We start from the raw sequence: 23,500 nt of genomic DNA on the forward strand, positions 1-23,500 counted from the left end.
GTTACATTTAGCTTAAACTTAAATGTTAATTAATACATTAATTAACAACATGTACTAACAAGTATTTAAGGTAGTCATTATTTACACATGAACTCATGTGACTCATGTTTGTAGTTAAAGTTAATTCATGATTAGTGCATACCTTAATTCATCATTACTTCATAATAAAGTTATATTTACTTTACATATTAATACATCATTATTCATGTACTGTTATTATAAAGTGTTACCCGATTTTAAAAGAGATTTAAATTGAGAGTGTTTTTAGAAGGGAAATTAAAAAGTGGTTGTTTTACAGTTGAAGTTGAGGATTTTGTTGGGCCGAGTTGCTGAGCTGATGATGTTTGCACTCCATTTATGATTTTGTTCGTTCATTGTTTAAGAATATCGAGGACCACAATGGAAATAAGCCTGTGACATTATGTTGGGTATTTTATCCTCGACAGTTTTTAAAATATGTATGAATTAGTCTAACTGGACTTGTTTGTAAAAATTTGTTTGTAAAATACAGCTAAAACCAGCCTAGGCTGGTTGGCTGGTTTTAGCTGGTCGACCAGGCTGCTTTTAGAGGCGTTTTGGCCATTTCCAGGCTGGTTTCCAGCTATTTCCAGCCTGGTCTTAGCTGGTCAGGCTGGAAAATGACCAGCTAAAACCAACTAAAACCAGCTTGACCAGCCGGGTTTAAGCTGGACACAGCTGGTTTTGGCTGGGCTTCCAGCCTGGTCAAGCTGGTTTTAGCTGGTCATCTCCCAGCCTGACCAGGTAAGATTAGGCTGGAAATGGCTGGAAACCAGCCTGGAAGTGGTCAAAAACCCTCTAAAACAAGGCTGGTCGACCAGCTAAAACCAGCCAACCAGCCAAGGCTGGTTTAAGCTGTTTTTTTTTCAGTAGGGGTTAATCCGAATCAATGATCTATGCTAAGCTAAGCTACAATTTCACTCCTGAATCAGATGGACGATTACAGCCAGAGTAGCGCCTGCATATTTACCCTTAATTTCAAGATATCCACCCGCAGGGAACATCTAGTCTGTTTGTGCATGGCAGATATTGGCTTTAACTCTCATTCGAATAGGCATCAGACAGATTCTTCATTTTCACTACTGAAGTATGACTTTTCCTTATGGGATTGCTCGGGCCAGAGCTGAGACTGGATCTGTGTTTTGGAAAGGGTGCGAGTAGCGGGAGCCACAGCCTGAAATCAATACAGCATTACCCCATCATCCTCATACTTGCGTCCCAGTGATGGAAACAGCAGATGCCTGCTGGAATAATGGGCCACTTCATGGTCCAGACAGTCCATGAAGGCTTTAAAATACAGTACATGTCCGCCTACAAACAAGAAGCTGTTCATGTAGCACTTCACCAGCCAAGTCTGCAGTCTTTTATATCGGGCGTGAGATAAAAGAGAAAATATTTGAACAGGGATGATGAGCGCACAGACTGAAGCATGAGGAAAATGCACATTGCCGAATTTAGATAAGCGTGTTTATACTGAGAGAATTATTCAGTGAATGTTGAGTCCCGCGTTATTGCTTTGTCAGTGTTGATTAATTTGTGATAAACTGTGTGTGTTGCACAGGGCCTAGCGGGGTTGGTGTGACCGAGTTGAAGAGAAGACTTTTACTCTCAGACCCAGAACACTTCTGTGTAACTGTGCCATGTAAGTCCATTTCACATTTGTGCATTAAAGGGCAAGCAATGCACCAGACCCCCTTAAGTGGTTTCGTTTGAAAGTGTAGAGTCTATATTTAATGCACATATGCATCACTTTGGTTTTTATTCTACTGTATAAAAGTTATTTACACTTAAATACACAGTATTTTAGATACCCGAGCTGGGTATTTCACATTGGTTCATTTACTAAATTATATTCACATATCAAACAGCTGAATGAATCGCCGTGTTTCCATGGCGCAGAAATGTAAACAATACATTTATGATCAATAAGCAGCACCAGATAGCACAGACAGCTGTCATCTCTCACCTTATGCTGTGCGCTTCAGGGCCATTTCTCCTCGGCTGTTTTTGAGGTGACATGCATAAGTAATCCTTTTATATGTCTGATGTGGTCCAAACACAGGGAATTATGTTTGATCAAACTAAAGAATAGTGAAATATGAAAACAATGATCGCTCCCTGTGGCTTGTATAGCACCTCTCATCAGTTGGAATACAATAACTTTTGCATAGATTATGGTGGAGACATTTTTTTCTTTTTTCCTATGATTACAGACATGTGCAGGAACCACCAAAATTAATTACAGCACACTAGACCACACAGAACCTAAAAGGTACACTTTCAAATTTGAGTTTATAAAAAATAAATCTAAAAAGCACCTCTTTTTTTAGGTGTTTATTATAACAGACAACATATACAGTTATTTTAAACACTTTCAATAGTGTTTTATGAAAATTCAAAGGGTTTTCTTTAAAATGAGACCAAATTTTTGCATTTACACCTCTGCATGTGGATTTGGGAAGCTTTTAAATTTGGGTAGGCAAAATCCAGGCGGAAATCCCAAAATAGCAGCAGAGTTTAACTGGTTAAATAAGCCTGATAATCTCAGACAAAGCAGTGAGGTGCCATTTACATGAATGTGTTTTCATTTAAAAATGCTTAAGTTTGTTACACTTGGTGTCCAAACTACTACGGCATCTTCAGTCAATGAATAACATGTGTTTTGCAAATCCCGAAGACTCGTTTGTTTGGAAATGCTGGTGTTTTAGTGTGGATGGACTGAAACACAGACTTTTATAAATGAAGGTGTGGCTGTCCACCGTCACTTTCTGATAGTTCTGGACTTGGGATGCTCGATTGGTCGAAGATCGGTACTCGATTTCACGACTCAATCAGTACTTGTTGATCTGGCCAATCTCATGAACCGATCGCAAGTGTTTCCAAATTGCAATATTAGTCATTTTTCTTACCATTTTTATCTGTTGTATCTATTTTAACATAATGTAACTGAACTCTAAAAAAATGGTTTGAAAGCACATTACACGTAAGAGAGATGACTTTAATTTTATTTTTTTTTTATCATTCCGAGTTTAAATGGTGGAACATTCTAAATGAATAGGGCTTAGGGGGGATAACTGGGAATAAAACACAGCCAGGAACAATTTTTCAGCTCTATAGGTGTAATTGCAAACATTCAAGTTTGCGAATGTTTGGTGGAACGATGGATTTGGGAAACACAAATTAAGTTTATAAAGACAGAACTTGCGTCCTTAGTTGGCTTATGATGGTTTGCGAAAACACACAGGCCAGCTTGCTGTAGAATGACTGACTGACCCACCCACCCCCTGCCCTAAACCCAACTGATAGTGTTTTCAAAAGCAATCTAGAAAAAGAAAAGCCGTCACAACTGCGTGATTTCACTACATTTTCAGCCTGTTGTTTTGACTGAAACACAGACTTTTATACATAAGGGTGTAGCTGTTCACAGCAGACCCTCCGGGTTTCCGCTCCGCCGATGTGCACGTAAGCTAACCAGACTAACTGGTTGGGGTGGGAAAGCCCTCAACACGGAGGTGAGCTGTCAGCCAGCAAACGCGAAGCAGAGCAGCGTCACACAGTCCCACAGTGTTCGCTTGAAAAAATGAAATGCAGCCATATGTACCTCTGGCCACGTAAATCATGGTCTCCTGAAATCCAGGAAATGTACTTTTGCAAGCATGTGTAACAACTAACCCCCGGTCTGTTACAACTTGCCCTGCAGGTGGGGTAAATAGTTACCTTTATACTCCTGGCACTTTTGCCAATACTGCACAGAAACATTCAAATTTGCTCAATTTTTTCTTAATTTGCTCAAGATTAGGATTTATTTTACATTAAAAAGTAACTTCACCCAACACTGGTTAAGTCCATAAAAGCTATAGGTGAATTAAATAAACTAAATTGGCCGTAGTGTATGTGTGTGAATGTGAGAGTGTATGGGTGTTTCCCAGTACTGGGTTGCAGCTGGAAAGGCATCTGCTGTGTAAAACATTTGCTGAAATAAGTTTCATTCCACTGTGGCAACCCCTGATTAATAAAGGGATCAAGCAGAAGGAAAATTAATGAATGAATGAATCTTCAGCCTATCTTACTCTAAAAATGCTAAAAATAAAAATAAAAAAATTGTCTTTTAAATTACTTTCCCTAAAAAATACCTTGCACATATAGTTATTTTTCTTAATTTGCTCAAGATTAGGATTTATTTTACATTAAAAAGTAACTTCACCCAACACTGGTTAAGTCCATAAGTCCGGCGAACATAATTTCAGTGCTCATTTGTAGGAGAGGCTTGTGTGTTATTGGTAAAAAAAATGTGGTTTATCTAACCCCATTACTTTAGTCATTATTTCTGCCCCGCTCTCCCTGCTCACTACGTCCAATGTTGTTTACAAAATTCACCTTACTGTATAGCGCAAGTATTTGGACTGAAACCGGAGCACCCAGAGAAAACCCACGCAAGAACATGCAATCTCCACACAGAAACGCCAACTGACTCAGCCAGGATTCAAACCAGCAACCTTCTAGCTGTGAGGCGACAGTGCTAACCACTGTGCCACCTGAATAATTGATTAGCATGCTAATTAGCAACTTTCCTACTCTTCCTTTAAGCAGAAAAACAAACTTACAAACAAGAATCAAAACCTGCCATATTTTAGCAATGATTCCACACACTTGTAAACATTCATGAATAATCTGCTGGCAGACCGTCAATTATTTTAGTTTTTCCACACTGAAGCCTAAAGCTGTGGAACAACATGAGCAACTTTTCCCTGAGTGTCCAAGAGTGATGTGGACAGGGCTTGATAGAGCGACGAAAGAACAGGATAATCACAGCCGCTAACAGCTAGCCTTTTTTTCTCCTTATTCTGGACAGATGCCATGTTTCTGCCTGTTTCTCCCGTCTCTGGAAGCTCAAACTAACAGCTTTCCATATTTCTGACTCGGCTCCAAGCTTCCGAGCTGAAGTGAAACAGGGTTAGCGGCTAACTCTGTCTGACGTGTACATTTATTTGATTTATGGCGTCTGAGTATTAAGTGCCAAAGTCGATCGGTAAGACGGTGGCAAACATGTAGCTTACATGGCTAATGCTAACCACAACTAATACACTGCTGTGATCACACTGTTTCTAGCTCAGTGAGGGACAGACATCTTCTGGCTGTAAATTTCCATGTAAAACTTGTACTACAAAGCCGACAACATGTAGCTAGCTTATATTTGCTGTTTGTATGTTATATGGATGGATGTAGATCAGTGTTATTAGCATTAGCAACATCACTTAGCATGCATGATGAATAGTTTTTTTCACTCTGAGTGTCTGTGTTTGTAAACATTACTATCTTAAGCCTGGTGGCTCAGTGGTTAGCACTGTCCCCTCACAGAAGAAAGTCACTGGTTCGAGTCCCAGCTGGGCCAGTTGGCATTTCTGTGTGGAGTTTGCATGTTCTCCCCGTGTTAGTGTGGGTTTCCTCTGGGTGCTTCGGTTTCCCCCACAGTCCAAACACGTGCTATAGGTGAATTAAATAAACTAAATTGGCCGTAGTGTATGTGTGTGAATGTGAGAGTGTATGGGTGTTTCCCAGTACTGGGTTGCAGCTGGAAGGGCATCTGCTGTGTAAAACATATGCTGGAATAAGTTGGTGGTTCATTCCACTGTGGCAACCCCTGATGAATAAAGGGATCAAGCAGAAGGAAAATTAATGAATGAATTAATCTTCAGCCTTACTCTAAAAATGCTAAATAAAATAAATAAATAACAGAAAATTACTTTAAATTACTTTACCTAAAAAATACCTAGCACATATAGTTATTTTTCTTCATTTGCTCAAGATTAGGATTTATTTTACATTAAAAAGTAACCTCACCCAACACTGGTTATGTTGTGGGGACCATATGTCCCCATAAGTATAGCAAAACAAGTCAATTTTGACCTTGTGGTGACTTTTTGGGGGTTCTGATGAGTAAAATGGCTCACAAATCACACACAATGAAGAAAATGTAAAAATGCAGATTGTTTTCTGTGAGGGTTGGGTTTAGGGGAAGAGGGATAAAACATAGTTTGTACTGTATAAAAATTACTACGTCAATAGGAAGTCCCCATAAAGACAGCTGTGTGTGTGTGTGTGTGCGCACTTGCCTACTAGTGGTGAAATGAATCACAAATCTCAAGGTTCGGATCACATTATAGTTTTTTTAGTCACGGTTCGGACCATTTTTTGGATCAGCCAAAAAGGGGAGGAGTCAAATGTAATTTGCTTTCCATTTATTACAGAAACAGCACTGCAGGACACTTTTGATTTTAACAAGCAGATCTTAAAACCTGTTATTTTATTAAAAATAAAACTAAGAAATAATCAGCTGAATTAAAATAAATTGTAAAATATTCAGTACTGTGAAAAATTCACTGTTTCTAATGCTGTTACTGATAACGCTAAATGTAGAAATCTAACATTATTATTTGTAAAATATTTATTTTTAGTCTCATTTTTAATAAATGATTCAGTTTTCACTCATAAAACGTCATGTTTCATTGCTAGATGATCATTTTTGAAGAATTATTCAGTGGCATATTGTTGATGGCTGGTTGTCGCCACCTATTGGTTAAATAATGCAATTGCTGCCTACAACTTTCATTTTTAGGACGAAGATTTTAATCTTTACAATAAACATCAGTGGTTTTATCTGAACTACAAACTGTTCTCCCAGTACTTCTGTGTTATTTGTCTGTTTGTAAACTAAAGACTGAATCTCTGTCTTGATTTTTGCGTTTTTCAAACACAGATTTGAATGCCAATATGAAGGGTTAATAAACATATGCAAATCACCATCATTTATAATTGATGTTGCGTGGGTGTTGAGATCCCGATCTTTTAATGATTAATCATGCAGCTTACACTGAATGCATTAATGCAGGCTAAACAAGTAGTGACAGAAAACACCTTTAAACATAACTTGGGAAATATTTGGAAAAGAATAAAAAAGTCACAGAAGGGAGAATAATTTTGACTTCAACATAAAATATAACATAATTAAATCTAACAGAGCAAGAATTTTTTCACAGTATTTCCTATAATAGTCTTTTTTGTTTTATTTCAGCTAGAATAAAAGCAGCTATTTATTATTTAAAAACTATTTTAAAGTCAATATTCAGCCATAGCTGTCCACCTTCCCTATTTTCCCGTATTTCTCCCATATTTTTAACCTTTCTATGAAGGGTGTCAATAAACATCAAGGAGCCAAACCTCCCTATACGCAACCCATACCTCCGAGCCACCAGGGGACGCTCCTATTAAAAGTGAATCTGTTCTGTGTTTTCATTTTATTTAGGCATGAACGCTCTTTGAAATAAACATAAAAACAGAGGGATTACCTTCCTTTCCATTACAGGCGCCGTCACCCCTCCTATGCAATCCTCAAAACAGTCAGTTCATGTAGCAATGTGTGACTGTCAGATCCACTCCATAGTAATAAACAGATGCTGTTTCCTAAACGGATTCTGTACATGCAATTTCATATCCCATTGTTGACAGGTATGGCCTTAAGTAATATTTGTTCAATCAAAGCACTGCCATATATGACTTGCCTAGTTACCCTAATGACCCTAGATGAGCCTTTAATGTCACTTTAAGCTGAATACTAGTGTCTTGAAAAATATCTTGTCAAATAGTATGTGCTGTCAAAGATAAAAGAAAACAGTTATTAGAAATGAGTTACTAAATATATACAGGAGGACTTCAACTGTAAGTGCACATTGACCACATGTCTTTTTTTTTCTGAAGGTCTGTCTCTGGTAATGTGTGTCCAGAACTGTGCGCGGGTTAGGTAGCGAGACCCTAACTTAACTAGACTGAGTCAGACAGAAAGTATGCCAGAGGAACTCGCCACACACCCTGACACTAATTGTCCACACGTTCCCTGCATAGTCCAAAATAAACTATAACTTTTTTACTGCTACTGCGGGGGCAAGAAGTCGGGCCAATGTGATCTGTGTGTGTGAGCGAGTCTAGTCACCACACAAACTCACACATGTACACAGGTCCCTTCTTGGTCAACAATTTTTAAAAACTTCAACAGAAGCCTTATCACTTGATTTTAACATGATTGAAAGCATTTGCAAGTGGGGATCTGAAAGTAAAAAATGTCCCCTCCCAGCTCCAGGTACCCTGTAAGTGGGTGTGTAACGACACCAGTGTCTCCTCTTTGATAGGTACACTGTGAAAAAAATCAGCAATTTTACAAATTATATCCGGCAGCTGGGGTGCCGGGAAAAAAAAGTAAAATAACAGCCGTTAATTTACAGAAATATACCGTAAAATAACGGATATTAAATTACAGAGATTTCCTTAAATTAAAACTTCTGGCAAATTTCTGTCATTTATTATCCATTATTTTAGGGGATATTTCTGTAATTTAATGGTTTAATTTTTCTCCTGCACCCCAGTTACCAGAAATAATAAGTAAAATTACGGATTATTTTACAGTGTAGGCAATAGTGGGGTAACGGATCAAGGCGGATCGCAACCCACAGTTCATAGCACACATGACCTGTGGATTAATACTTTTTTTTACTGATAGAGTAATCCTAAATTTGTTATGATTGCAGAGAGGTCGCCTTTCGTGCCATTAAAATCACATATATGAAAGCATTTAGGCTTTCCTGTAAAATGTGATGATGACGACAGAAGTTGTGTTGGGTTATTCGGGATGTAGTGGGTTTCTTATGTTATTAACAGAGCAGGGAAATTTTCACAGTATGTCTGATAATATTTTTTCTTCTGGAGAAAGTCTTGTTTGTTTTATTTTGGCTAAAATGAAAGCAGTTAATTTTTTTAAACCATTTTAAGGTCAAAATTATAAGCCCCTTTAAACAATTTTTTTTCGATAGTCTACAAAACAGACCACTGTTATACAATGACTTACCTAATTACCCTAACACGCCTAGTGTTGGGCAGTAGCTTCACTACAAGTAGTGATGCTACTAGCTTAACTGCATTTCTCAGTAGCGTGGCGGTAGCGTTGCTACTTTCTAAATCAAGAAGCTTTTCAGTAGCAAAGCTATTTTATTAGTCAATAACCGCAGTAGAGTCCACACAAGCTACAATTACCGATTGCAGGTCAATAAATGATGGCACCGACCTTCAGGGAGCTGTGAGGCCGATGTCTAGAAACACCACACACAACACTACACTATAACATCAACTACTCGTAACACTAGTGTCTTGAAAAATATCTAGTAAAACATTCTGCTCTGTCGTAATGGCAAGGATAAAGTAAATTAGTTATTAGAAATGAGTTATTAAAACTATTATGATTAGAATTTTCTTCTTGTCAAACAGAAATTGGGGGGAAAAATATACAAGGGGGCTAATAATTCTGACTTCAAATGTGCATGCACAAACATAGCCAGTGTTAAAAACTAAGGCCTGAGTTCTTGTTCATCAGCTGGTTGCTTTAATTTGATTTGGACTGCATGAAGACTCTTGATTATTTCCAGATTTTTTTATTTTTTATTTTAACAGATACCACTCGGGAGCGGAGAAAGCAGGAGAAAGATGGGGTGGAGTACCACTTTGTCTCTAAACACACGTTTGAAAAAGATATCCTCGACCACAAGTAAGCCAAACAGCCCTGAATGGAGTTTATTCTAGTGGCTAGTTGTGGGTTGTGTTGTTTTGCATTGCTAAACCTCTCTAGTGGGCAATCATTGCAGTTTATAGTCATGATTTCAAATAGAGATGTTGAAATCGAATAATGCTTTTAGTAAACAAGCACTTAAAGGGGACATATTATGCAAAAATCACTTATATAGGGGGTTTAAACACACTTATGTGGCAACAGTGTGTGAATATAACCAGCTTCTAATGGTAAAAATTTATTGATTTTATGTTTTATAATCAAACTTGATATAAGCAGTCTGCAGAAACACTTTGATTGACATTCTCGCTTTTTACGTGTCATTAAATGGGGAAAGCCCCGCCCATTAGTGATGATCTCTCCTTCATTAGCCTAGACAGACCTGAGAAGTGAGAAGTAATAAGCAGCCATCTGCCATTAGAGTTTTGGAATCTGCCATTATGCTTACAAAAAGGCATTTGTAGCTCCGCCCTCTTTTGAAAAGAGCACAATCTCAATTGCATTTAAAGCAACAGTCATTAAAACAGCATTGTTTGGATCAAATCCTAAAAGGGCCAGTTTCAAAGAGTTATAAAACATTATTAGTGTGGTATTTTGAGCTGAAAACATCACATACACACTCTTGTGACATCAGAGACTTATAAAATAGGGCATAATAGGACCTCTTTAAAGGGATAGTTCACCCAAAAATGAAATTTCCTCAGCATTCACTCTACAGACCCGTAGCCAGGGGGGTTTGAGTGGTTTGAAAGACCCCCCCCCCTTCCTCCCCAATGTTGCCAACTTAGCAACTTTGTCAATAAACTTAAAAAAATTTCAGACCCCCTTAGTGACACATTTTCAAAAAAAGCGACTAGCGACAAATCTAGTGACTTTTTGTTTTGGTGTTACTGGAGATTTTTTGTTTTATTAATATCTGCTCCACCTACACCACTTAAACCCAACCTACTTGTGGTTTAAGTCCCTCCCAATGGTACTATTCCTTTAAAGGTACAGTATTTTAGTTAGACACCCAGTGGTTGAACTGGGTATTGCACTCCTGGATCAAAGCACATTTTCATTTGACTCCTCCTGGATAAAGTATCAAGTGATAAAGTAGCATGTTGTTAGGACACGGGATTACAATATAACCAGCTCACCTAATGTTTATGTTCCTAATATTTATGTTATTTAATAATTAATAACCACCTCATGTGAAACTCTGAATCTGCATCTCATTTCGGAGACTGCTACTGTCCACCGAAGGTCGCATTTCAGTCACGGATAAAGTATCAAGTGTTTTGAAAGACCCCCCTCCCCCAATGTTGCCAACTTTCCGACTTTGTCAATATATTTAGCAAATTTTCAGACCCCCTTAACAACACATTTTCAAAAAAGCGACCAGCGACAAGTCTAGTGACAATATCTGCTCCACCTACACCACTTAAACCCAACCTACTTGTGGTTTAAGTCCCTTCCAATTGGACTATTCCTTTAAAGCCTGATTTATACTTCTGCGTCAGGTGACCGGCGTAACCCACGGCGCAGGCAACGCGCGTGGCTGTGCATTTATACTTTTCCACGCTGTCTCTGTCGGTCTGCATTAACACTTCCGAAACGCTAGTGGGCAGTGAGGTGTAAATGTTCCTCTGTGTCGAGTTTCTTCTCTGCTTTTTTGCTTTTCCTGAACACTTCCGGGATGTACAAGTGGCTCAAACTCGCTCATTTTGAGGCAGGAACCGGCGGACGTGCAACAACTTTAACTATGAGGTAAACACAAAACAAAACTTTCCATCCGGAGCTCCTTCACGGCACTCCACACTTGTAAACAATCGCTCGCGCCATTCTCGCGCGGCTCTCGATCCTGCCCAGACTCGTCAGCGCTACCAAGCCGACCAATCACAGAGCTTACGCTGTGCATCGTTGCGACGTGTAGTTACATTTTTTGAGAGGTGCACGTCAGTGACGCGATGGCCACGGCGAAGGGCTATGCGTCAGCGCCGTAGCATACGCCGACGTTTGACGCAGAAGTATAAATCAGCCTTAAAGGTGCGGTATGTTAGTTTGACACCCAGTGGTTGAACTAGGTATTGCACTCCTGGATCAAAGCACATTTTCATTGACTCCTCCTGGAGTTCAAGCAAGCACAGGTTGCCAGATTGACGTGAATGTGCCTTACTATTGAGTCTAAAGGCTGACTTGAACCATTTTCAAACTAAAAGCAACGGCACGTGATATAAGAAGTATTTTCCATATTAAAAGGAGTTTTTTTTCTAACCAACACCTGATATTATATTTCCTTAGGTACACCTCATGTGCTTTATTCAGTGTTAAATGCTAATCATGTGAGTTTGAATACCATTTTACATCACATTTATTGCCATACTACTGAAAGCAGCAGCAGATAGTTCACCCCAGATCTGGAAAATAAAATAAACCATCTGAAATTGAACTTCAAAGCTGATATCAGTGATTCAGCATGTACATTTAATAATAAGAAAGAGGTTTAATATGTATTAATTAGATTATAAACCTTACCATTTCTCTGGAGTGCAGTGAGTGCACTATTCTGTGCTTCTGAATGGCTGTATTTATACTTCTTTTGTCAGGTGCAGAAAACCCAATTGCTCATCACTGGAAATCTCATCATGTAGCATGTTATTAGGACACAGGCTTACAATATAACCAGTTCACCTAATGTTTATGTTCCTAATTTTTATTTTATTTGATAATTAATAACCACCTCATGTGGAACTCTGAATCTGCGTCTCATTTCAGAGTCTGCTACTGTCCACCGAAGGACGCATTTCGGTCACGGAGGTACACTTTGAGAGCCTTCCTGACTGACTGACTGAATGAATGAAATATGTTGTTTTTTACAAAGGCATCCCGGGGTGCTGAAATATAATTGGCTAAACTGGCATTGGGTGGGTTAAATTACCAAAACAGACAACCAAAAGACATTCAGGCACTTAACGCACATTTTCAAAGCATATCTGACTTGAGCGTTGTTTTTCAGGTAAACAAGAATGTTCACTTAGCATGTTTCTTAAACTGCAAACATACTTTGATATTTTTATGCTTTAGAAGAGTTGAATACTTAAATACAGCAACCTGCCGGCTTTATCTGTAAATGTTTCCAAGTCATGACATTGAACAGTTGATGTATTTCAACTCGACCTCTTTATTCCTGCTTTTAAAGATGCTCCTGGAATTGAAATCACAGATTTAATCCTTGCTAATGCCTAAAAGGCAGATCACAACCATCGACAGGAAACACTATCTTACTCCAATTTTCACTCAAAGACGAGAGGAAATCTCAAAAGCATGTGTCCGTGAGCAGTGTCACGTTATATTAAACGAGGGAGATATTTTAAGAGCCCTCTGTGGTTTGAAATGACTTTTTGTCTTGTTAGTTGGATATAAGGAACCAAGTCAAAGCAAGTGAGACAGGAATGACGGAGAGCAGACAGCCCAAGTTTCCAGAGCGGCGCACTAGAGAGAGCAGAAGACGACTGCTTTTTGCATCACCGCCGAATTACCATCATCTTTGATTACCGTACAGATGCCTTCAAGCCAAAGACTAAAACCTAAAGTTACCAAAAACTCAGAGAACACAGTAACAAAAAGAAAGCTAGGTTCCACGCAAACGATTTGTGTAGGGGCAACATGAAGAAATTAAGTTAACTTATTAGTTTTTACTGTTGCCCCCACATAAAACTAATTCAGCTCATTCTAGATAGGTAGTTAGAGCAAACAGCAAACGTCATTTTTTGAGTTAACCTAGAAACCATCGACCAGACAATCGAGTAGCATTTTACAATTTACAAATGAACAAATGCAATACTGTTCATTTATTTTCTATTCGGCTTAGTCCCTTTATTAATCTAGGGTTTGCCACAGCGGAATGAACAGGCTGATCTTACGAGGAAACGTAGGTATTTTACTTTTTGTTAGTTTAGTGGCGAATTCGTACAAATTTGTTAGTACAATTTTAAAAAGGAGGCGTGGCACTTAACCCCACCCCTAGCCCCAACCCTCATTGGGTGATGAGCAAATCATACTAAATTGTACGAATTAGATTGTACAAATTCCTCCGAATTAGCCACTAAATCAAAAAGTTACGAATTGCTGTGAGATCGCGTTGGACCTTTTTGGAAATTTTTCGGTAATTTTCCGGAAAGGTCTGTATGTGTGAAAGTGGGTAGTGCCCCCCAGGGGATTTTTGACCCCCACTTTGGGAACTACTAGTCTTATTCTACAACAAAAAAAATTTTTTTTGTTATTTGTTTATATATCGTGAGGTAGTTCAAGTGTTAAACAAATAAACGTTGCTTTATTTCATTAATTGGTCCATTTCTAATTTGCCGTGTAGGACAAAAAGTACGGAGACCTTTTAAACAGAAATGTGACAATGGAGGCACATAAGGATTTATGATCTTGTTTTCTATGTGAATGTGACAGAAAGTTTAGCACTTTAGAGATCATTGCTCAAATGTCTGATCACCCTGGTGGTTTTCATTTGTGTAACATACATTAAAAATCGGCCAGAAATCTGGAAGAATGATCTGCTGAAATATGTTATCATTTACTCTGAATGACTGTCCTGTTCCTGTGACAAGAGCCAGAGAATTTTAAATAGCATCATTTTCTTTAATACTAAACCAGTGACGTGTCTGACACATGACGATTTGGGAAACAATGCCATTTTTCTAGCACACATTTATTGGCAATTATGACTTTTATTCATTCATTTACCTTCAGCTAAGTCCCTTATTTATCAGGGGTCACCACAGCGGAATGAACCGCCAACTATTTAAGCAGCGGATGCCCTTCTAGCCACAACCCAGTATACACTCTTACACTCATACACTTCGGCCTATTTAGTTTATTCAATTCACCTATAGCGCATGTGTTTGGACTGTGGGGGTACCCGGAGCACCCGGAGGAAACCCACGCCAACACGGGCAGAACATTTTAATAACTGTTTTCCACAAAAAAAGTACATTTATAGGGGTTTAAATGATAAAAATGTCTAGATTTCTCATATTTTATGCTCACTGAAATGTTTCACCTAGATTTTTGGAGTATGGTGAACATAATGGAAACTACTACGGCACGAGTCTGGATTCGGTGCGCAGGGTACTAACGGAGAGCAAGGTGTGCCTGCTGGATGTAAAGCCACACGTGAGTAAAATATCATTTATTAATGGCAAGTTGTGCGAGTCCAAAAAAAAAAAACTAGGACGTGTTGTTTAAGGGATTTTGTTTGATTTCTATTTAAGTACCACTCTGTATACACTCACCGGCCACTTTATTAGGTACACCTGTCCAACTGCTTGTTAACGCAAACTTCTGATCATCCAATCAAATGGCAGCACCTCAATGCATTTAGGCATGTAGACATGGTCAAGACGATCTGCTGCAGTTCAAACCGAGCATCAGAATGGGGAGGAAAGGTGATTTAAGTAACATGGCTGTTGGTGCCAGATGGGCTGGTCTCTGTATTTCATAAACTGCTGATCTACTGGGATTTGCAATATTTACCAATATGGACTCTTTAGGTACAAATGTGTACCCTTTCATTTCTGAGATTGTAGGGTCAGAATTTGGTTTTAACAACATGAAAGCATGGATCCATCCTGCCTTGTATCAATGGTTCAGGCTGCTGGTGGTGGTGTAATGGTGTGGGGGATATTTTCTTGGCACACTTTGGGCCCATTAGTACCAGTTTAGCATCGTGTCAACACCACAGCCTACCTGAGTATTGTTGCTGACCATGTCCATCCCTTTATGACCACAGTGTACCCATCTTCTGATGGCTACTTCCAGCAGGATAACACGCCATGTCATAAAGCACGAATCATCTCAGACTGCTTTCTTGAACATGACAATGAGCTTATTGTCCTCAAATGTCCTCCGAAAGCACTTTCGGGATGTGGTGGAATGGGAGATTCACATTATGAATGTGCAGCCGACAAATCTGTAGCAACTGCATGATGCTATTATGTCAGTATGGAGCAAAATGTTTGAGGAATATTTCCAGTACCTTGCTGAATCTATGCCTTTTATTTATTCAGAACTATAATTAAGGCAGTTCTGAAGGCAAAACAGGGTCCAACCCGATACTAGTAAGGTGTACCTAATAAAGTGTCCGGTGAGTGTATGATTCTCTTCAGAAGCATGAGCAAAAGTGTAAAAGAGGGAAACGGTGATAAACAGAGTGAGCGAGAGCCAGCGAGTCCTATATTACATGTCATATTTGTTGACTTTGGAGCACAGACTCAAGGGCAGGAATTATGTCATTCTGGACAGCCAGTTTCTGTCAGCTCCACTCCACTTGGTACATTTCCTGTGGTCTGATTATTTTTCATCAGCTTGTAACATTTATAGAAACATTCTCACCATATTAACGAACATGCCATGTGGGCACATGTTTGAATTTATGCATGGCTTACGTTGAAGGTCTTTTTCAAGATTTCTGGAAACAGTCTAGTTTATAATAAAGCTGTTATAATGTAGCTGGAACATATGTTTTTTATATGTTATTTTTTATTTAAAATAGTTATTATATTTGTCTCATACTGTACACTACCTGACAAAAGTCTTGTCTCTTATCCAAGTTTTAGGTACAAGAAATAATCACTTGACTTCTAGTTGATCATGGCTTATATGAAAAGCAAAGGCCTCTAGATTACGCTTATTTTACCAAAATAAAAAATAATCAGGTCTTGATTTTTAATTAATTAATTAGGACAGTAAGGTCTGACTTTGCTTAGGCAAAAGTCTTGTCACTGAACAGAAATAATGTCCAGTACAGAGTATAAAGTCATGCTGCAGTGAAAACAGAACAAATATTGTGTCTGACTCCATCATGAGCTTGGAGGACTGCATCCATACATCTCTGCAATGACTCAAATCACTTATTAATAAAGTCATCTGGAATGGCAAAGAAAGCGTTCCTGCAGGACTCCCAGAGCTCATCAAGATTCTTTGGATTCATCTTCTATGCCTCCTCCTCCATCTTACCCCAGACATGCTCAATAATGTTCATATCTGGTGACTGGGCTGGCCAATGCTGGAGCACCTTGACCTTCTTTGCTTTCAGGAGCTTTGATGTGGAGGCTGAAGTGTGAGAAGGAGCGCTATCCTGCTGGAGAATTTTCCCTCTCCTGTGGTTTGTAATGTAATGGGCAGCACAAATGTCTTGATACCTCAGGCTGTTGATGTTGCCATCCACTCTGCAGATCTCTCACACGCCCCTATACTGAATGTAACCCCAAACCATGATCTTTCCTTCACCAAACTTGACTGATTTCTTTGAGAATCTTGAATCTTCTGCAGTATTTGTGATGATTGGGATGCAGTTCAACAGATGATTCATCGGAAAAATCAACCTTCTGCCACTTTTCCAAATGATCAACTAGAAGTCAAGTTATTATTTATTGCTCTTACAACTGACATCGATGACAAGACCTTGTCAGGTGGTGTATGTTGACATTTTTGTTTCTCTATTTTTCTAACAGTCCATAACAGCCTTGTACACTTCTGAGTTTAAACCCTATGTTGTCTTCGTGAAGCCGCCGTCAATAGAGCAACTGAGACAGAGCCGAAGAAAAGCGAAAGTTCTGACAAGTCAGAATGAGCAAATATCTACAAGAATATTTACGGTAAGAGATTTAATGTTTCGTTCTGATTTTGAAGTGTCTCATCATGTTTTATATTTAAAGGAACACTCATTTTTTGGTTTTATACAACTCACCCAGAGTTTAACAGTTGAGTTTTATCATTGTTGAATCCATTCAGCCGATCTCCAGGTCTGGCGGGAGCACTTTCAGTTTAGCTTAGCATAAATCATTGAATCGGATTAGACCATTAGCATCTTGCTCAAAAATATGATAGCTTTCCTATTTAAAGTTTGACTTTTCTGTAGTTACATAGTGCATATATGGAAAATGAAGAGTTGTTACTTTCTAGGTCAATTTGGCTAGGAAATATACTCTCATTTTGTTGTAGTAATCAAGAAATTGTCCTTCCATATCATGGCTGCAGCAGGCACAAAAGTTTAACTTAGTTACTTTAGTTTGTTTATGTCTTAAAGTTAGCTTTTTAGTGCTTAATCATGATATATTATTTTGTGAAGATTCAAGCTTTAAATGGGAAAATTATCTAAACTCATTTTTTATCTACACGCTAATGGTCTAATCTGATTCAATGATCTATGCTAAGTTAAAAGTGCTCCTGCCAGACCTAGAGATCATCTAAATGGATTGAAAATGGTAAAACTTAACTGCTTAACTCTTGGTGACTTTTTTGATGTAGATACTAATGGTCTAATCCGATTCAATGATCTATGCTAAGCTAAGCAAAGCTAAATGTGCTCCTGCCAGAGCTAGAGATTGTCTGAAAAGATTAAAATGGTAAAAATGCTTAACTCTTGGTGACTTTTTTTGATCCAAATGCTAATGGTCTAATTTAATTTAATAATCTATGCTAAGCTAAGTGCTCCTGCCAGACCTAGAAATCGTCTGGATGGATTAAAAACGTTAAAACTCAACAGCTTATCACTTGTTGAATTTTTTGATCTAGATGCTAATGGTCTAATCAAATTCAATGATCTATGCTAAGCTAAGCTAAGCTAAAGGTGCTCCTGCCAGACCTAGAGATTGTCTGAATGGGTTAAAATAGTAAAACTCAATTGCTTAACTCTTAAAGACTTTTTTTGCTATGGATGCTAATGGTCTAATCTGATTCAATGATCTATGCTAAGCTAAGCTAAAAGTGCTCTTGCCATACCTAGAGATTGCCTGAATGCATTAAACATGGTAAAAACCAACTCCTTGACTCTAGTTGACTTAAAAATGAATGCATTTTCAAAAAATGTGAAGTGTTTTCTTAAGAAATACGTATGATAAGTTAATTCTGTTGACTTTTTTTTAAAGACTCGGGTGTCTAGGGCTGTCATCATAACCTATCAATTTAATGCCGAGTAAAAAAATGTGTCAATACAGGCTATGCTGTATGTATAAAAAACATATTTTATAAACCAAGTTCATGATATTTAAAGTAACCTAATGTTGACCAAAAACCAGAGTAGGCTTGACCTGACCAATCATCTTGACCCTGTTTCAGCTTCTTTAGCATTTCATGCACCTTTCTGGCAAAGGGTCCCTTTTAAAAGTGTCTCCAGGGTGGGCTGCAGGTGAGCAACAACTGTCAAAAGGCTTTTCAGGCTTTGGGGCAGAAGGTTTGCCCGTGACCCCACCGAGAACCCATCTGGGTCCTGCTGTGAGCTTGAGCACCTCAGTCTCCCCCGGGGTCTTATAAAAACTTAGGTCATCCTTTCACACCTGGATGTTGTTTTACAAACTACCCAGGCTCCTGGGTGCAAATGTGTTGCTCATCTTTCCGTATTAACTCAGGACATGTCCTATATTACTGCACCGAGCCCTGACCTTAACCAGACAGAGTTTGACATGGCTTGTTTGAGTGATTTAGAGCGCTCGTCTTTACGTTCTCCTTCACTTTTTTTGTTTTTAAAGTCTGTTCAATCTGACGAATAATGTCACGTTGTTTTTTATAATCCATAAACCGTAAAGTGAAATACCTTTCGGGGTACGGACAGACATTTATAGGCAAGATGTGTTCTTTTGGACCATCTGCAGCTTTGGGTGATGTATATAAAATAATGTCTTCTCGATGTTTAAAATAGTGGACGGTGTCAAAGCTGAGGGAGAACATTTCTCACACTGACCATTGACCTGAATGAATTTAACAGGAGCTCTTTAAATATACTCAACTGGAGGAGTACCTTCGCTCGGTTTTACTAAAATGGTTCAAGATGACCATACGCACAAAGAAGTTTAGACATTTTGTTTACAGGAACGACTAAAACAAAAACACTTAAACCATTGTATCATCAGAATTTAGCAATATGTAAACAGTGAAAAGTGATTAGTTGAGATTACTTTAAAAAAGTGAGAAATCTTGATGCTTTTAAAGTGATTAGTTGACTTTACTTAAAAAACAAGTGAGTAAACCTGCTGCCTTAAAATTATTATGCAAATAAACTACATGAGGTGGCGCGGTGGCTTAGTGGTTAAAACAATGGCTTCACAGCTAGAAGGTTGCTGGTTTGAGTCCCGGCTGGGCTAGTTGGCATTTCTGTGTGCAGTTTGTATGTTCTCCCTGTGTTGGCGTGGGTTTGTATGGGTGTTTTCCAGTACTGGGCTTGGCTGGAAGGGCATCCGCTGTGTAAAGCATATGCTGTAATAGTTGATGGGTAATCCCAGTGTAGTGACCTTTAATAAATGAGGGACTAAGCTGAAGGAAAAAGAATGAATAAATAAAAAAACTATGTGCATACTTAAAAAAATTAAGTTGAATCAACTGAACAGTTCCAAGTTGAAACAAGGTTACTCGCTGTTTTTAAGTAACTAATCGCTTTTTACAGTGATATTTGAAGTCTACAAAGAGAAGGTACAGTACACTCATGGTGAAAATATCCAATCTATCAGCATTTTATTTTTTTCAAATAATGTTATTATTTACCATAATGTTATATAAATATAATATATAATGTTAAATATTTGTATATATTAGTATTTCTATTTCTCTATTTTTCATGTTCGATGTAGCCAACAGAACAACACCGTCTGCGAATAACAGAGATGAAATCTTGTGGTCCCTGAACCGGACCCCTCCAGCCCAAGGCTGCGCTCTGAAATTCTGTCCATAAAAATTAAGAACACAATTGGTGACAAGGCCGTGAGATTGTGTTGGAAATAAACACTATAAAATTAATTTGTTGATAATTACTAATTCTTAAATATAAACAAGCTTGTAAACCTGTTGCTTTTAAGGCTGACTTTACTTTAAAAAAAATAGTGAGTAAACCTGTTGCCTTCAAATTATTACGTGTGTAGAGTTACTGAAGTTTGTCCTGCGCGCTTGCGTTTTTTTTTTTCATTTACTTCTTTGGTTTTGTGCGTTAATCTTATCGTTGCTATTATTCAAAAAAAGGTAAGGATTTGCACTCAATTGCTTCGTACTGTTTTTATTATTTCTTTTTCTTACATTTTACGGGTGATTAAAAGAGATGTTTCGGCACAAAGCCTTCCTCAGTGTGTGACACAATTCTTTAACTCCACCCTTTTATCCAATAGTTAATCACAATGTGCAATTAGGTAGACCGTCACTCACTTTTCATTATCCATTAATCACACAATAACTTATAATCTTCACAGCATTAACAATAAACAATCTTCACATTTCCGACCTCACTCTACAGAGATACAGTGCATCAACTATTATCATTAATCAGGTGTACATCAATACAATAAAAATCCGACAGTTAACATTAAAAGTTTTCTACATTTGAAAATGTAAATCACAAGTCTTACCTTCACCTCTACCCACATAACCAATTATACAAGAGACATATACCCTCATCTTCAAAAACAATTTGCGAAACATACAAAAAATACCTACATTCAAAAACCATTACTACATAAGGAAACAGCATATCAATTATCATCATATTTTTAACAGTTTACGTTACAATATATGATGATCAATTACTCGAAAAATACCTTTACCTTCCAAAACATCGTCTCGCAAGAAAACAGCACATCAAACATCAAGTTTATCAGTCCTCTCCTTTTCATTACAATATCATGATCAATTACTAGCAAAATACATTTACCTTTAATAACATTACATAAGAAAACAGCACATCAAATAACATTAAGTTTATCAACATTCTCTTTTTCATTACAGTACATTATCAACCTCTCGAAAAATAGCTTTATCCACAAAAAAACATTTCACAAAAAAAGAAAAAATTCACACACAAAAAAACTCTTCAAATTATTAAGAAACAAATTACGTGCAGAATTATTATAAAAAAAAAAATTAAGTTGATTTGTTGCTTTTAATAGGCGATGCAGTGGTGTAGGTAGTTCTTTCACCTCATAGCAAGAAGGTCACAGGTTCGAGCCTCGACTGGGTCAGTTGGCGTTTCTTTGTGGAGTTTGCATGATCTCCCTGCGTTCGCGTGGGTTTCCTCTGGATGCCTCGGTTCCCCCCACAGTCTAAAGACATGCGGTACAGGTGAATTGGGTAGGCTAAATTATCCATAGGGTATAAGTGTGAATGAGTGTGTATGGATGTTTCCCAGAGATGGGTTGCAGCTGGAGGGGCATCCTCTGCGTTAAACATGTGCTGGATAAGTTGGCACAGTTCGCGGCCACGCTGTTCTCACGCAAAAAGCCGCCGGATCGGCCGACCCGGCCGCCCTCCTCTTCCTCCTCCTCCTTCCCTAAACCCAAGCGACGATTTGAAAAAGCCATCCAGAAAAAAAAAAAAGCAAAAGCCCTCGTCTTCGATTCCAACCTTGTTTTCGGATCCCGCCGCGTTCTCGCCCTTATTTTTCGGATTCTGTTTTTAATCTTACCTGATTTGTGGAACCGCTGTTCCCCGGACTCGATCCCGGTCGTCGTCTCCGCGGCCGGCTACTCCTACGGGGCCTCCGCTCCGCTGACACAACGCTGTGAGCTAAGCGGACAAACTGGTTGCATCGGGAAAGCCCACCACTTGGAGGCGAGCCGTCGGCCGGCGAGTGCGAAGAGGAGGAGCGGAGCAGCGCCACACCGCCCCGCAGCGTTTGCTCGAAAAAAACTAAACGCGTCCGTACGTACCTCCGGCCACGTAAATCGCGGTCTCCAGAAACGTCCGCAGGGCTACGTTTCCAGAATGAGCTTGGGTTGCAAAAAGTAAATGAATGAATGAATGTTGCTTTTAAAGTAGAGTAACTAATCGCTTTTCACCTCCTCACTATTTTACAGGAGGAGGACTTCCAGAATATGATTTCCAGCGCTCAATCCATGGAGCACAACTACGGCCACTTGTTTGAGAAAGTGATCATCAACGAAGATCTGGCTGCGGCTTTCACTGAACTGAGAGCCGCACTGGCGAAGACAGAAACAGAGACTCGCTGGATCCCAAATGCATGGGCTCACGTCTGAGAAAGCCATTCATGTTCACCGAGCCACTCAGACACATGATAACTTTTGACTGTGTTTTGGAGATCTCTCTGCATATGAAAAAGGCACAGCATATTATTGTAATTATACGCTTATAAGCAGTGCGCGCTGGCCCGTCATGAATCCACTCCATTCATAACCGCCAAAAAACTCATGACACACTGCGCCGGAGCTAAAATAGTTCTGTTCATGCTGAGGAACGAATAATTGTAAAGAATTTGTTTTATCCTGTCCCTTAATTCCGACATAATGATGTACATTATGCTATATTACCAGATGATTTTTTGCTTATAAACATATTGCTTTGTGCGCTGTTGTGGCTCATGTTTTGACGCTAATCACTTGCAGACGTGGACTTTCCATTAAATGGATGTGTTCTCAATTTGGTTGAACTTTTTTTTTGTCTTTGTTGCAGATTGTGAGTACAAGCTTGAACTCTGGATTAGACCTCTGAAACACATCCAGGTACATGCGCACCAAACAATTCCAGCTTTAGATTTGTTCCTGATATTGTGGCTTCACAATGCTCAAGAAAATGAGTGTTTGCTTGTACTGTATAGGAGGTGATCCATGAGTCCATGCTCAAAGGGATCAATCCAAAGCACATCGACTGCTTTTTAAAGCACAAAATCTAGCAATGAAGAACTCCCATGGATGCTCTTGTCAAATGTTTGGAAAGGCGAGCATGGATGCTGGGCGATATGTATTTCACTTCACAGCAAGAAGGTCGCTGGTTTACGTCTAGGCTGGACTAGTTATCATTTCTGTGTGGAGTTCGGATGTTCTCCTCGTGTTGTCAATGCCTCCTTCATCCTACAACAGACATGCTTAATAATGTTCATGTCTGGTG

General features: G+C 38.8%; 1 protein-coding gene across 2 annotated transcripts in view; it reads left to right on the plus strand.

Moving 5' to 3' along the window:
• mpp7b (MAGUK p55 scaffold protein 7b) overlaps positions 1 to 23,299 on the plus strand; it is a 179,062-nt gene extending 155,763 nt beyond the window's left edge. For both annotated transcript variants that reach the window (XM_087240357.1, XM_087240356.1), the window contains exons 14-18: positions 1,580 to 1,660; positions 9,514 to 9,607; positions 14,686 to 14,794; positions 17,134 to 17,277; positions 22,453 to 23,299. In XM_087240357.1, the coding sequence (XP_087096483.1) occupies positions 1,580 to 1,660; positions 9,514 to 9,607; positions 14,686 to 14,794; positions 17,134 to 17,277; positions 22,453 to 22,632 (608 nt within the window). In that variant the 3' untranslated portion in view covers positions 22,633 to 23,299. The remainder of the gene's footprint in view (positions 1 to 1,579; positions 1,661 to 9,513; positions 9,608 to 14,685; positions 14,795 to 17,133; positions 17,278 to 22,452) is intronic.
• The last annotated feature ends 201 nt before the right edge of the window (positions 23,300 to 23,500 follow it).

The sequence above is a fragment of the Danio rerio genome, chromosome 2, assembly GCF_052040795.2.
Source record: "Danio rerio strain M-AB ecotype USA chromosome 2, GRCz13ab, whole genome shotgun sequence".
NCBI classification, from domain to species: Eukaryota; Metazoa; Chordata; class Actinopteri; order Cypriniformes; family Danionidae; genus Danio; species Danio rerio.